The sequence below is a fragment of the Pelodiscus sinensis genome, chromosome 7, assembly GCF_052426305.1.
Source record: "Pelodiscus sinensis isolate ZL-2025 chromosome 7, ASM5242630v1, whole genome shotgun sequence".
Taxonomy (NCBI): Eukaryota; Metazoa; Chordata; order Testudines; family Trionychidae; genus Pelodiscus; species Pelodiscus sinensis.
The window spans coordinates 1,262,895-1,278,012 of NC_143058.1; the positions used below are offsets into that span (position 1 = coordinate 1,262,895).

A 15,118-nucleotide genomic window follows, 5' to 3' on the forward strand; every position below is an offset into this window, starting at 1 on the left:
TGGGTTATAACCTCTCCCCAGTGTAAGGGAGGGTTGGGGGGCACAGGGAGCACTGGGGTGTGTGAGGGGAGGTGGGGGATGGGTTATCACATCTCCCCAGTGTAAGGGGGGGCTGGGGGGCACAGGGAGCACTGGGGTGTGTGAGGGGAGGTGGGGGATGGGTTATAACCTCTCCCCAGTGTAAGGGGGGCTGTGGGGCACAGGGAGCACTGGGGTGTGTGAGGGGAGGTGGGGGATGGGTTATCACATCTCCCCAGTGTAAGGGGGGGCTGGGGGGCACAGGGAGCACTGGGGTGTGTGAGGGGAGGTGGGGGATGGGTTATAACCTCTCCCCAGTGTAAGGGGGGGCTGGGGGGCACAGGGAGCACTGGGGTGTGTGAGGGGAGGTGGGGGATGGGTTATAACCTCTCCCCAGTGTAAGGGGGGGCTGGGGGGCACAGGGAGCACTGGGGTGTGTGAGGGGAGGTGGGGGATGGGTTATCACATCTCCCCAGTGTAAGGGGGGGCTGGGGGGCACAGGGAGCACTGGGGTGTCTGAGGGGAGGTGGGGGATGGGTTATTACCTCTCCCCAGTGTAAGGGGGGGCTGGGGGGCACAGGGAGCACTGGGGTGTCTGAGGGGAGGTGGGGGATGGGTTATCACCTCTCCCCTGTGTAAGGGGGAGCTGGGGGGCACAGGGAGCACTGGGGTGTCTGAGGGGGGGGATGGGTTATTACCTCTCCCCAGTGTAAGGGGGGGCTGGGGGGCACAGGGAACACGCTGGCCACACTCCGCGTTGCCCCGGGCCGGCCGTGGGTAGGGCCGGCTGCCAGCAGGCTCGTCCCCGGGCCCCTGCTTACCTGCGGCGGAGGCCTCGGAGTGGGCGCTGCTCTCCGACTGGAAGGACTCGGTGGAGGGCGCCATGGCCGACTGGGCCGCCAGCTGGTTCTGCGGGATGCCCACGCGGCGCAGGTTCTCCCCCTCTGAGCTGGTCCTCCGCAGCAGGGCCAGCAGCGGGCTCCGCTTCCCGGGCCCCTCGGCCTCGCCCCGGCCGTCCGAGGGGCTGCGGAGCCGCTGGGAGACGCGCTCCATGGTGGAGCTGATCTTCCTCCGCATGGCCATGACGGGCGACTCGCCGGGCTCCGGGCCGGGCTCCGACCCCAGGCTGCCCGCGTCCCGCTTGTCCCAGGAGAGACGCCGGCTGGCCTCCTCCTCCTTGGGCTTCCTGCGCTCGCTGGGCGGCGTGCGCCACAGGCGCTGGGACAGCCGGCGGATGAAGCCAGCCTCCTCCGGCGTGTGCAGGTCCTGCACCGACTGGGCCCTCTGGCCCGGGCCCCTGGAGAGGGCCAGCGGGGCCCCGGCCGGGCTGGGCCGGTACATCCCCTCCTCCCGCACGAGGGGGCTGGCCCGGGGACGCTCCTCGGAGCGGGCCCCGCTGAGGCGCTTCAGGCCCCGGCTGAGGGACGACTCCCGGCTCCGCTTGAACTTGGCCTCGAACACCTCCTCCGAGTCGATGTCCTGGATGGCCGGGGGGGCGCTGGCGCGCGGGGCTGCGGCCTCCTTCGCAGGCACCTGAGCGGCGTGGGCTGGGCGGGCCGTGGGGCGTGGCTCTGGGGGGGCCGTGGGGCGTGGCTCTGGGGGGGCCGTGGGACGTGGCTCTGGGGGGGCCGTGGGACGTGGCTCTGGGGGGGCTGGGAGGGGCTGTGCAGGCGCTGCGGGGAGCTGGATAGACTGTATGACCTGGGCGTAGGAGGAGGGCCTGTGGGCTCCAGCGCCCAGGGCAGGCGGCTGCGGTGCTGTGGGCTCCGACAAGGAGGGCCTGGCCTCCGTGGGGATCGGGGCAGTTCTGGCAGCCGCGGGGCGGGGCTGAATCTTTTCGGGAGGCCTCTCAGCCGGTGGCTTCTTGCCCACTGCTGCAGAGCTGCCTCCGGGCTTGGCCTGCTCCTCTGGCACGTGCTCCTGCTCCGGGGAGGCCTCGGGCGCCCCTGGCTCCGGCGGGGCGGGGCTGAGCGGCTTGGGGGATCTCTCCTGCGGAGTTTGAGGCCGCGACTCTGTCAGGGCGGAGAGTGACGGGGACTCCTTGAGCCGCTGGGCCTGCAGGTGAGCCACGGGGATCTCCAGTGGGGCGCCCGAGCGGCGGTGCACCAGCACCGGCTCCACGTCCCCCTGGCTGAAGGAGCTGCTCTTCTGCAGTGGGCGCGGCTCCGGGGGCGGGTGCTGCGGGGCCGCCTCGCTGGAGGCCGCCCGCACCAGCCTGCTCCCCGGGGACGGCTGCGTGGCCTGCCGGGGGGCCCGCAGCAGCTTCTTCTCGGGCCCCCCCGCCAGGGTCTCCAGGAGCGGCCCCCGCAGGCCGCTGACTTTGCCCTGCACGGGGCTGCCCCGCAGGCGGTGCTGGGCGCGCTGCTCCTCGGCCTGCCGGTGCTGGGCAGCCCCCGGGCTGGGGCTCCGGCGCGGCAGCTCCATGGACGCCGCCTTCTTCAGCGCTGGGGGGCCCTCCTCCCCCTCCGGCGCCAGCAGGCTCGGCAGGAGGGCGCTGTCCGCGGAGCTGCCCCGCTGCAGCTCCCCCCGCCGCCCGGGTGGGGACTCCAGGCTGGAGGCCTTCCTCAGCGCCTTCCTGGGGCACTGGGCCCGCGGGCGGGCCTCGGCGGAGTCCTCGTCCGAGGAGCCAGGCCCCTCCGCCTCCGTGGGCCTCTTCCGCGGCCCAGCCACCTTCTGCCTGCTCCCCGGGCTGCCCTCGCCGGAGCCCTCCGCCTGCCACTCCATGGGCGCTGCCTGCTCCAGCGCCCCCTCGCCCGGGCCCAGCGGCTCGTCCTCCGTGGGGAGCTCGTTGAGGGAGACGCGGGAGCCGGAGAACTCCAGCTGGCCGGGCATGGGCAGGGCGGGCAGCTCGTCCAGCTCCTCCGAGTCGGAGGAGGAGGAGAGGGCGGGCGAGTCCTTGCGGTGCCGGGGCACGGCGATGGAGAGGTGGCTGGACGCGTCCCCCAGCAGCTCCGGGATGGCTCTCAGCACCAGGCTGCCTTTGTAGCTGATCTGCGAGCGCTGCAGGGAGCACAGGGCACGTCAGGGGCGAGGCCCCTGCTGGGAGCCATGGGGTTGGGGCAGCTCCATGAGGGAAGCGGGGGCAGGGAGCCGGGGGAGCCCCCTAGGTGGAACTGAGGGGGATTGTGGAGGGGCCGGGGGTGTCACCCGCACGCTCCCCCTCCGCCCGTCCGTGCCCAGCCCCCTCCGCCCGGCCGCCCACCTGCCACTTCCTTCGGGAGAGGAAGAGCTTCAGGTGGTCCGTGCCGATGGACTTCCCCTTGGCCAGGGTCTGCCGAGAGAAGAGAGGGGCGTCCAGGGGTGCCTCGTGCCTCCCCCCACCCGCCGGGCCACTCCCCCCGGCCACTCCCTCCCAGCCAGGCCACTCCCCTCCCACCATCACCCCCCTGCCGGGCCACTCCCCCCCCCGGCCACTCCCTCCCAGCCAGGCCACTCCTCCCTGCCATCGCCCCCCTGCCGGGCCACTCCCCCCCCGGCCACTCCCTCCCATCCAGGCCACTCCCCCCTGCCATCGCCCCCCTGCCGGGCCACTCCCTCCCCGGCCACTCCCTCCCAGCCAGGCCACTCCCCTCCCACCATCACCCCCCTGCCGGGCCACTCCCCCCCCGGCCACTCCCTCCCAGCCAGGCCACTCCCCTCCCACCATCACCCCCCTGCCGGGCCACTCCCCCCCGGCCACTCCCTCCCAGCCAGGCCACTCCCCTCCCACCATCACCCCCCTGCCGGGCCACTCCCTCCCCGGCCACCCCCTCCCAGCCGGGCCACTCCCCTCCCGCCATCACCCCCCTGCCGGGCCACTCCCCCCTGCCATCACCCCCCTGCCGGGCCACTCCCCCCGGCCACTCCCTCCCAGCCAGGCCACTCCCCCCTGCCATCGCCCCCCTGCCGGGCCACTCCCCCCCCCGGCCACTCCCTCCCAGCCAGGCCACTCCCCCCTGCCATCGCCCCCCTGCCGGGCCACTCCCTCCCCGGCCACCCTCTCCCACCATCGCCCCCCTGCCGGGCCACTCCCTCCCAGCCAGGCCACTCCCCCCTGCCATCGCCCCCCTGCCGGGCCACTCCCCCCCAGCCATCGCCCCCCTGCTGGGCCACTCCCCCCCCAGCCACCATCCCCCAGCTGGGCCACTTCCCTGCCCAGGACACCCCATTCCCTCCTGCCTCACACCCACCCCTGCTGCCCCCCCCCCCCGCCCAAGTGAAACCTCTGCCTGAGGCGGCACAGCCAGCCCCTCACCTTGAACCAGGGGTGCTGCAGCGTCTGCTCCGCGTTGGGTCTCCTGCAAGAGGGCAGGGCCTTGGTCAGAGCCAAGCTGCCAGGGCTGGGCGCGGGGGAAGTGGGAAGGGCCTCAGTGTGTGCCTCAGTTTCCCCTCTTGCGCCGCAGGCATCTGAGTGAGCTGGGTGTGGCTGGCTGGTCCCTGCTCGCAGCCGTGTTCCCACCGCCCCGGGAGCGGGGGCCACAGTGAGGTTTTTGCTCCACTTGCTCTTGCCAGCCAAAGAAATGGCCACTTCTGTCAAACAGTGGGGTGCGGGACTGGCACGGGGGGGCATGCTCAGGTGAGCGGCTCAGCCCAGGCATGGGGCTTGCTCCAGACCCACAAGATGGCCTCATCTCCCCAAGGGGGTCAGGTCACCCTAAGACGGGGGTCTGGGTGTGGGATCCTGCCCAGGCCCTGGCTGGCTGACAGTCATGTCTGGCTGCAGATGGGGGTGCAGGGTCGGGTGACGGGTGCCCAGCGGGGGATGGGTCTCTGGGGAGGTCCAGAGGGGAATGGCCCAGGCTGGACTCACACTTGAGCTAGGAGGAAGAATCAGGCAGGTGACACTTTGCTGGGGAATCTGAACAAACATAAGAATAGAACATCAGAGCGGCCAGACGGGGTCAGAGCAAAGGCCCGTCCCAGGATCCTGTCTGCCCACAGCGGCCAATGCCAGGGCCCCAGAGGGAGTGAACCGAACAGGGAATGATCAAGCGATCTCTCTCCTGCATCCATCTCCACCCTCTGACAGACAGAGGCCAGGGACACCATTCCTTACCCATCCTGGCTAATAGCCATTAATGGACTGAACCTCCATGAATGTATCTAGTTCTCTTTTAAACCCTGTTCTAGTCCTGGCCTTCACAACCTCCTCTGGCAAGGAGTTCCACAGGTTGACTATGCGCTGTGTGATGAAGAATTTCCTTTTATTTGTTTTAAACCTGCTGCTCAATTAATTTCATTTGGTGGCCCCTAGTTCTTATATTATGGGAACAAGTAAATCACTTTTGTTTATTCACTTTTTACATACCAGTTATGACTTTATAGACCTCTATCCTACCCCCCCTCAGTCTCCTCTTTTCCAAGCTGAAAAGTCCCCATCTCTTAATCTCTCCTCATATGGGACCCGTCCAAACCCCTCAGCATTTTAGTTGCCCTTCTCTGTACCTTTCTAATGCCAGTGTATCTTGTTTGAGAGGAGGCGACCACGTCTGTACGCACTATTCAAGATGTGGGCGTACCAGGGATTTATAGAGAGGCAATAAGATATTCTCCGTCTTATTCTCTATCCCCTTTTAATGATTCTGAACATCCTGTTTGCTTTTCTGACCGCTGCTGCACACTGCATGGACGTCTTCAGAGAACTCTCCATGATAACGCCAAGATCCCTTTCCTGATTAGTTGTATCTAAATTAGCCCCCATCATACTGTACGTATAGTTGGGGTTATTTTTCCCGATGTGCATTACTTTACACTTATCCACATTACATTTCATTTGCCATTTTGTTGCCCAATCACTCAGTTCGGTGAGATCTTTTTGAAGCTCTTCACAGTCTAATTTGGTCTTAACTACCCTGAGCAGTTTAGTATCATCTGCAAACTTTACCACCTCACTGCTTACCCCTTTCTCCAGATCATTTATGAATAAGTTGAATAGGATTGGTCCCAGGACTGACCCTTGGGGGACACCACTAGTTACCTCTCTCCATTCTGAAAATTTACCATTTATTCCTACCCTTTGTTTCCTGTCTTTTAACCAGTTCTCAATCCATGAAAGGACCTTCCCTCTTCTCCCATGGCCATGGAATTTACACAAGAGCCGTTGGCGAGGGACCTTGTCAAAGGCTTTCTGGAAATCCAAGTATACTACATCTACTGGATCCCCCTTGTCCGCATGTTTGTTAACCCCTTCAAAGAACTCTAACAGATTAGTAAGACAGGATTTCCCTTTACAGAAACCATGCTGACTTTTGCCCAACAAATTATGTTCTTCTACATGCTTCACAATTTTATTCTTTACTATTGTTTCGACTAATTTGCCCGGTACTGACATTAGACTTACTGGTCTGTAATTGCCGGGATCGCCTCTAGAGCCCGTTTTAAATATTGGTGTTCCATTAACTGTCTTCCAGCCATTGGGTACAGAAGCCAATTTAAGGATAGGTTACAACTGCGATGTAGTGGGGGCTGTCTGCTCTGCAGCCTGGGGTCTCCCTGCAGTGTGATGTGAGATTCCCACTGACTCACCCAGGTGTGGATTGGCCCGGACACCCAGTCCCAGCCCGAGCAGATAACAAGGCATTTTCCAGGGGGAGACACAAAGGAAGGAGGCGGACGAACACCTGGCTGGGAGGCAGGGCCTGGGAGCTGGGCAGTTTTTGGCTGGAAAACCATAAAGAGAAGAGACTAAACAGAGAGCAGGGAGTTCAGGGGCCTGGGTACCCCCACCCCAAGGGGTCTAGGGCTACCAGCCCCTGATGCCTTATGTCCACATCACGTCTGTGCTGGGCTGTATCCTGGAGAAGCAAAAAACCCCCCTGTTCTACTGGCTGGCGGGGTCTCATCTTCCTGGAGACGGGGTGCAGGATTGGGGGGGTCCCAACAAAACCCCACACTTAATAGTCCTGCAATTTCCCACTGGAGTTCTTTCAGAACTCTTGGGTGAATGCCGTCCGGTCCCGGTTACCTGTTACCATTACGTTTATCAATTCATTCCAAAATCTCTTTTAATGACCCTTCAATCTGGGACAAGTCCTCAGATTAGCCACCTACAAAGGACGGGTCAGGTTTGGGAATCTCCCCAACAGCCTCAGCCGTGAAGACTGAAGCAAAGAATTCATTTAGTTTCTCTGCAATGACTTTATCGTCTTTACGTGTCCTTTTGTGTCTCGATCATCCAAGGGCCCCACTGGTTGTTTAGCCGGCTTCCTGCTTCTGATGGACTTAAAAACCATTTTGCTATTTCCTTTGGAGTGTTTGGTTAGCTGTTCCTCAAACTCCTTTTTGGCTTTTCTTATTACATTTTTACACGTCATTTGACAGTGTTTATGTTCCTATTTACCTCACTAGGATTGGACTTCCACTTTTTAAAAGATGCCTTTTTATCTCTCTCTCCTTTTACATGGTGGTTAAGCCACGGTGGCTCTTTTTTAGTTCGTCAACTGTGTTTCTTAATTTGGGGTGTACATTTAAGTTGGGACTCTATTATGGGGTCTTTGAAAAGTGTCCATGCAGCTTGCAGGGATTTTACTTTAGTCACTGGACCTTTTCATTTAACTAACCTCCTCATTTTTGCATAGTTCCCCTTTCTGAAACTTAATGCCACAGTGCTGGGCTGCTGAGGGGTTCTTCCCACCGCAGGGATGTTCAATGTTATTATATTATGGTCACTATTCCCACCCGCACGACCAGTTCTGTCCTTCCGATATATTTTGTACCCCGGAATGATTGTCCCCCATTGATTGTCTTCACTCCACCAGGTTTCTGTGATGCCTGTTATATCAGTATCCTCCTTTAACACAGTCGCCTATAGACATTGTCCATAGTCTCCTATAGACAACCACCTAACCTCAAGATGATTCTTACCGACAACCACAGGACATACCACACTAATACCAACACTGGTACCTTCCCTTGCAACAAACCCCGTTGCCAGCTTTGTCCACATATTCATTCTGCTGACACCATTATTGGGCCTAACCAAGTGAGTTATAAGATCCAGAACACATATTCCCGCGCATCCCGAAATATAATCTATGCTATCATGTGCCGAAAGTGTCCGTCTGCTTTGTACATTGGACAAATGCCTCAGACACTTTGCCAAAGGATCAATGCCCACAAAACAGACATAAGACAGGATCAGAAAGAAAAAACAGTTTCTTGCCATTTCAACCAGAAAGGACACTGTCTCAACGACTTAATTACCTGCATCCTGCTCCAGAAGCCTTTTAAATCTGACTTGAAAGGGAATCCTCTGAACTGTCATTCATGCTAAAATTCGACACTATGCGTGGGTCTCAACAAAGACCCTAGCTATCTTACCCATTACAAAGATAGCTTCCCCAATTATCACCTCTAATACCATTAGCTCACAGACATTTACCTTCCCCTCCCTGCCCCTCCCCCCGCATCCCCCATCTGTTCTGCAATGTGATTTGTCCTTTTCATATGTGTTCATTTTTTTAATTGTATCCCTTGGTATCTATGGTTGTGACTATTTTCTTCCACTATTTGATCTGAGGAAATGGGTCTGGCCCACGAAAGATCATCTAATAAAGCCATCTTGTTAGTCTTTAAAGTGCTACATTGTCCTGTATTTTGTTTCGCCTTTAACACGGCACTCTAGTTCACCCATCTTGTTTTTAGACTTCTAGTACTGGTGTACAAGCACTTTAAAAGCTTGTCACTGTTTAGTTGTCTGCCCTTTTCTGATGTGTTGGATTCTTTTTTATGTGAAAGCAGGAGGCGGGGCGGCGTGAGGGGCTGTGAGCAGGGGCTGGGAATGGGAGTTAGTTTTTTGGCTGGCTAGGGAAAAGGGAGTCCTGGGAACCTGGGTAGGGGCCCAGAGACCCAAAACAGATTGTACTGACAGCTCCTGGTTCCTGTCACAAGTCTGTGCTAGGCTGTGGTCCTGGGACCCAATATATCACGTCCGGTTATGGATGGGGGTGCAGGGCCTGGGGACCCCCTCATGCCCCGTGATAGACACCAGGGCTGGTGTGGCTGCGACTGGCCAACACCCGACCCATGCAAGGGGTCAGCCGGAGGACTAGAGAACAGAGACACAGAGGGTTCTGTCGACAAAACGCTACCTGTGTCTACACTACCGCTGCGTTCTGCTGACAGTAAGTCGCCAGAAGGCGGCAGTTCTGTCGACGGCAGTAACCCGCATTCTACGAGGAGTAACACCGCTTGTCGACAGTGCTCTTTCGGAAAAAGGCGCCATTGCATGGTGTGACGGCGCGTTGGGGGTCCCCCGTCTCCTGCACCCCGAAATGGCACAAACAGACTGCACCAGCTGGTGGACTAGAGGAAGTTTATTGCCTCTCCAGGATACAGCACAGCACAGATGGAATCTGGTCACAGAGCTGGGCTAGGATGCCTCAGGCCCCCTTGAGATGGGGGAGACTGGGCCCCTAAACTCCAGCCCCTCTCCCTAGGCTGACTCCTCCATGCTCCCAGCCCGCAACTCAACTCACTCTCTTCCAGCCCTGCCCCCCAGCCAGGGCAGCATCCACCTTCCTTTGTTCCTCTCCATGGGGGGTGTCTGGCCACTGGTTCAACCAGTTTGGCCTTACCTCTGCCTAGTGAGGTTTTCCCTGCTGGGTCTTGCTCCAGACAGCAGGGGTCACCACAGCCCAGCAAGCACCCCCACTACGTCACACATGGAAAGTGCTTTCTCAAAGAGCGCATCTAGACTCGGTCGAGAAAGCGGCTGGCTTTGTCGACGATACTGACCGTCGTCTAGACGCTCTTCTTCGACAAAGGCTTTGTCAACAGTATCTGGGCAGGCAGGAGCAGGGACCGTGGAGGGCATGGGCAGGGGTCAAGGGAACCAGGAGGCTGGGCAGGCAACGGCCATGGAGGGTGCGGCTGGGGGGTGAGGGAACCAGGAGGATGGGAGTTGAGAGACGAGGGCATGGTCATGGGGCAAGGGAGCCAGGGGCCAAGGGGTGCAGCCAGGGAGGAGGGAGAAGAGGCCGGGGGGGACTGGGCCAGCGGGGGGCGCAGCCGGGGGGTGGGGGGCAGATGCTGGGGGGGGTCTGAGCCAGCGGGGGGCCCAGCTTGGGGAAGGGGGAAGAAGCCGGGGGGACTGGGCCAGCGGGGGGCGCAGCCGGGGGGGGAAGATGCTGGGGGGGACTGGGCCAGCAGGGGGCACAGCCGGGGAGGGAAGATGCCGGGGGGGACTGGGCCAGCGGGGGGCGCAGCCGGGGGGGGAGAAGAGGCCGGGGGGGACTGGGCCAGCAGGGGGTGCAGCCGGGGGGGGGGGAGAAGAGGCCGGGGGGGACTGGGACAGCGGGGGGCGCAGCCGGGGGGGGAGATGCTGGGGGGGACTGGGCCAGCGGGGGGCGCAGCCGGGGGGGGAAGATGCTGGGGGGGACTGGGCCAGTGGGGGGCGCAGCCGGGGGGGGAAGATGCTGGGGGGGACTGGGCCAGTGGGGGGCGCAGCCGGGGGTACTCACAGCCGGTCGTTCACCAGCACTTTGATGAGGAAGCCCTTGGCCTCCCGCGTCAGCCCCAGGAACATGCTCTCCTCAAAGGCCACGTTGTAGTTTCGGACATTCATCAGCGTGGTCCTGTCATTCTCGCCCACGAACGGCGAGATCCCCGTCAGGCTGCCAGAAGGAGAGCCACCGTGAGCACAGCCAGCCCGGGGCACCCTGTGGGAGAGGGAAGCCAGGGTGCCCTGGGGGAAAGGGGACCGGTGGGATGGAGCCGGCCGAGCCCTGGGAGGAAGGGGGCCGGTGGGATGGAGCCGGCCGAGCCCTGGGGGAAAGGGGACCGGTGGGATGGAGCCGGCCGAGCCCTGGGGGAAAGGGGACCGGTGGGATGGAGCCGGCCGAGCCCTGGGGGAAAGGGGACCGGTGGGATGGAGCCGGCCGAGCCCTGGGGGAAAGGGAACCGGTGGGATGGAGCCGGCCAAGCCCTGGGGGAAAGGGAACCGGTGGGATGGAGCCGGCCGAGCCCTGGGGGAAAGGGAACCGGTGGGATGGAGCCGGCCGAGCCCTGGGGGAAAGGGAACCGGTGGGATGGAGCCGGCCGAGCCCTGGGGGAAAGGGAACCGGTGGGATGGAGCCGGCCAAGCCCTGGGGGAAAGGGAACCGGTGGGATGGAGCCGGCCGAGCCCTGGGGGAAAGGGAACCGGTGGGATGGAGCCGGCCGAGCCCTGGGGGAAAGGGGGCCGGTGGGATGGAGCCGGCCGAGCCCTGGGGGAAAGGGGGCCGGTGGGATGGAGCCGGCCGAGCCCTGGGGGAAAGGGGGCCGGTGGGATGGAGCCGGCCGAGCCCGGGGGGAAGGAGCCGGCTGAGCCCAGAGGGAAGGGGGCTGGGGGGATGGAGCCGGCCGAGCCCTGGGAGGAAGGGGGCCGGTGGGATGGAGCCAGCCGAGCCCTGGCGGGGGGAAGGGGGCCGGGGGGATGGAGCCGGCCGAGCCCGGGGGGGAAGGGGGCCGGGGGGATGGAGCCGGCCGAGCCCGGGGGGGAAGGGGGCCGGGGGGATGGAGCCGGCCGAGCCCTGGGGGAAAGGGAACCGGTGGGATGGAGCCGGCCGAGCCCTGGGGGAAAGGGGGCCGGTGGGATGGAGCCGGCCGAGCCCTGGGGGAAAGGGGGCCGGTGGGATGGAGCCGGCCGAGCCCTAGGGGAAAGGGAACCGGTGGGATGGAGCCGGCCGAGCCCTGGGGGAAAGGGAACCGGTGGGATGGAGCCGGCCGAGCCCTGGGGGAAAGGGAACCGGTGGGATGGAGCCGGCCGAGCCCTGGGGGAAAGGGGACCGGTGGGATGGAGCCGGCCGAGCCCTGGGGGAAAGGGAACCGGTGGGATGGAGCCGGCCGAGCCCTGGGGGAAAGGGGGCCGGTGGGATGGAGCCGGCCGAGCCCTGGGGGAAAGGGAACCGGTGGGATGGAGCCGGCCGAGCCCTGGGGGAAAGGGAACCGGTGGGATGGAGCCGGCCGAGCCCTGGGGGAAAGGGGGCCGGTGGGATGGAGCCGGCCGAGCCCTGGGGGAAAGGGGGCCGGTGGGATGGAGCCGGCCGAGCCGTGGGGGAAAGGGAACCGGTGGGATGGAGCCGGCCGAGCCCTGGGGGAAAGGGAACCGGTGGGATGGAGCCGGCCGAGCCCTGGGGGAAAGGGGACCGGTGGGATGGAGCCGGCCGAGCCCTGGGGGAAAGAGGGCCGGTGGGATGGAGCCGGCCGAGCCCGGGGGGAAGGAGCCGGCTGAGCCCAGAGGGAAGGGGGCTGGGGGGATGGAGCCGGCCGAGCCCTGGGAGGAAGGGGGCCGGTGGGATGGAGCCAGCCGAGCCCTGGCGGGGGGAAGGGGGCCGGGGGGATGGAGCCGGCCGAGCCCGGGGGGGAAGGGGGCCGGGGGGATGGAGCCGGTCGAGCCCTGGGAGGAAGGGGGCCGGTGGGATGGAGCCGGCCGAGCCCTGGGGGAAAGGGAACCGGTGGGATGGAGCCGGCCGAGCCCTGGGGGAAAGAGGGCCGGTGGGATGGAGCCGGTCGAGCCCTGGGAGGAAGGGGGCCGGTGGGATGGAGCCGGCCGAGCCCGGGGGGAAGGAGCCGGCTGAGCCCAGAGGGAAGGGGGCTGGGGGGATGGAGCCGGCCGAGCCCGGGGGGGAAGGGGGCCGGGGGGATGGAGCCGGCCGAGCCCGGGGGGGAAGGGGGCCAGGGGGATGGAGCCAGCCGAGCCCTGGCGGGGGGAAGGGGGCCGGGGGGATGGAGCCGGCCGAGCCCGGGGGGGAAGGGGGCCGGGGGGATGGAGCCGGCCGAGCCCAGGGGAAGGGGGCCGGGGGCATGGAGCCGGCCAAGCCCTGGCGGGGGAAGGGGACCAGGCCTAGCTTGCCCCAGCAGCAGTTCCCTGCACTGCATGGCTGGTGGGGGGGCCAGAGGGTCCCACTGTGGCTGCCCCAGGGCCCGTTTCCATGGGAGCGGTGGGGGCGCAGGTCCTGGGGACAGCCAGGGGCAGGGGCCCTCACCATAGGTAGGCGATGACTCCCACCGGCCTGCGGAGAGAAGGAGACAGTTACCAGCCCAGGAACCCATCGGCGTGGCCAGGCTAGATCCGACCACAGGCCCATGCAGCCCAGGGCCAAGGCCCGGTGCCCCGGAGGGAGGGAACAGAACCGGGATCCCTCCCGTCGCCCCTCCAGACACACAGAGCCCAGGGACGCTCCCTGTGGTTTGTTTTAAACCTGCTGCCTGTTCATTTCATTGGGTGGCCCCAGGCCTTAGACTGTGGGAACAAACAACGAACTTTTCCTTGGTCACTTTCTCCACAGGCGCGATCGCACAGACCTCTGGCCTAGCCCCCGCGGCTCCTCTTTTCCAAGCTGAACAGTCCCCGTCTTTCTAACCTCTCCTCATACGGGACCCGTCCAAACCCCTCAGCATTTTAGTTGCCCTTCTCTGAACCTGTTCCAATGCCAAGAGCTCTGTATTGAGATGAGGAGACCACGTCTGTGCGCAGGGTTTTCAGGGTGTGGGCGTCTCATGGCTTTATAGAGAGGCAATAAGATGCTCTCTGTCTTATTCTCCATCCCCTTGTTAATGATTCCGAACATCCTGTTTGCTTTTCTGCCAGCCGCTGCACACGGAGGGGTGTTTTCGGAGAACTCTGCACAATGGCGCCAAGATCTCTCTTGAGTAGCTGTAGCCAAATTTAGTCCCCATCATATTGTATGTAGAGTTGGGACTATTCTTTCCAATGCGCGTTACTTGACATTGACCAACATTCCATTTCATTAGCCAGTTTGTAGCCCAGTCACTGAGTTTGGTGAGATCCTTTTGGAGCTCGTCCCAGTCTGCTTTGGTCTGAACCGTCTTCAACAGTTTGGGATCATCTGCACATTTTGCCACCTTTCTGTACACAGAAAGTTTACCCCTTTTGCCACCTGTTTATCCCTTTCTCCAGGTCATTTATAAATAAGTTGAATAGGACGGTTCCAGGACAGACCCTTGGGGGACCCCACTGGTCACCTCTCTCCACTCAGAAAACTGACCATTTATTCCTACCCTTTGTTTCCTGCCTTTTAACCAGTTCTCAGACCATGAAAGGACCGTCCCTCTTATCCCATGACAACTTACTTTACTTAAGAGCCTTTGGTGAGGGACCTTGTCAAAGGTTTTCTGGAAACCTAAGTGCACTAGATCCACCAGATCCCACTTGTCCACCTGTTTGTTGACCCCTTGAAGAAACTCAAGTAGATCGGTGAGGCAGGATTTCCCTTTACAGAAAGCACGATGACTCTTCCCAACAAGTTATGCTCATCTCTGGGTCTGACAATTCTGTTCTGTACTAGAGTTTCCACCAATTTGCCCGATACTGACCCAGGCCCCCTCTTCCCCTCCCCGAGGAAGAGGGGCACCCATGCCTCCCAGCCAGGGCCCCATCAGGACAGCCCAGGGGCTCAGCGCTCCAACATGCCCCCCGCCCACAGGCTGCTGGTACCAGACATCGGTGACGACAGACACGGGGCTCTGGTTGACAATCTCCGGACCCACGAACTCAGGGGTGCCGTAGGTGCAGTACTGGACCCCCTCCGGCACCAGCCGCTGCGCGTTGCCAAAATCACAGAGACGCACGTGGTCACTGCTGGTGTCTGCCATCAGCAGGTTCTCGGGCTGCAGGAGAGCAGGGGGCGGACAAGGGTCAGAGGGAGCCGGAACAGCCACACATCTCCCCTGGTGAGGGCCAGCGCTACCCAGTGTGGGGCTGGGTGCGGGGCAGAGCCAGGGCCCTGCGCTACCCAGTGCACACCACACCGTGCGAGGGCCTGAGGAGAGCAGCCACGTGGCTGATTCTGTTTGCACCAGTTGCGTGTGTGGCTCATGCCTGGGCTGGCAGCTCTGAGCGTGGGGCTGGGCATGGGGCACAGGGCTGGCTCTGGGAGACCCCCTGCCAGCGGTTGGGCCAGGCCCAGGAGTGGATGAGCCCGGCTGACCGTGGGCCTGGGGAGGGGCCAAGCCACGTGAGGTGAGCCCCCGGGCACGCTCACACCAGCAGGGCAGCCCTGGCACGTGGCTCCAAACACCCTCAGGGACGGGCTGGCCACAGCGAGAGCACGGGGGGAGGGGGGGCTCCATGTAGCCGTGCAGATACCGCGCCCTGCAAACCGCTCCAACGGCCTTCAGC

At 62.9% G+C, this 15,118-nt stretch overlaps 1 protein-coding gene across 1 annotated transcript in view; it reads right to left on the reverse strand.

Moving 5' to 3' along the window:
- The window catches only part of SPEG (striated muscle enriched protein kinase), a 132,940-nt gene that overhangs the window by 32,876 nt on the left and 84,946 nt on the right, over positions 1-15,118 (reverse strand). Inside the window, exons 25-30 of the mRNA XM_089779589.1 lie at positions 14,435-14,607; positions 12,963-12,989; positions 10,458-10,610; positions 4,253-4,295; positions 3,221-3,289; positions 840-3,018 (exon numbers count right to left, since the gene is read on the reverse strand). Of these exons, the coding sequence (XP_089635715.1) occupies positions 840-3,018; positions 3,221-3,289; positions 4,253-4,295; positions 10,458-10,610; positions 12,963-12,989; positions 14,435-14,607 (2,644 nt within the window). The remainder of the gene's footprint in view (positions 1-839; positions 3,019-3,220; positions 3,290-4,252; positions 4,296-10,457; positions 10,611-12,962; positions 12,990-14,434; positions 14,608-15,118) is intronic.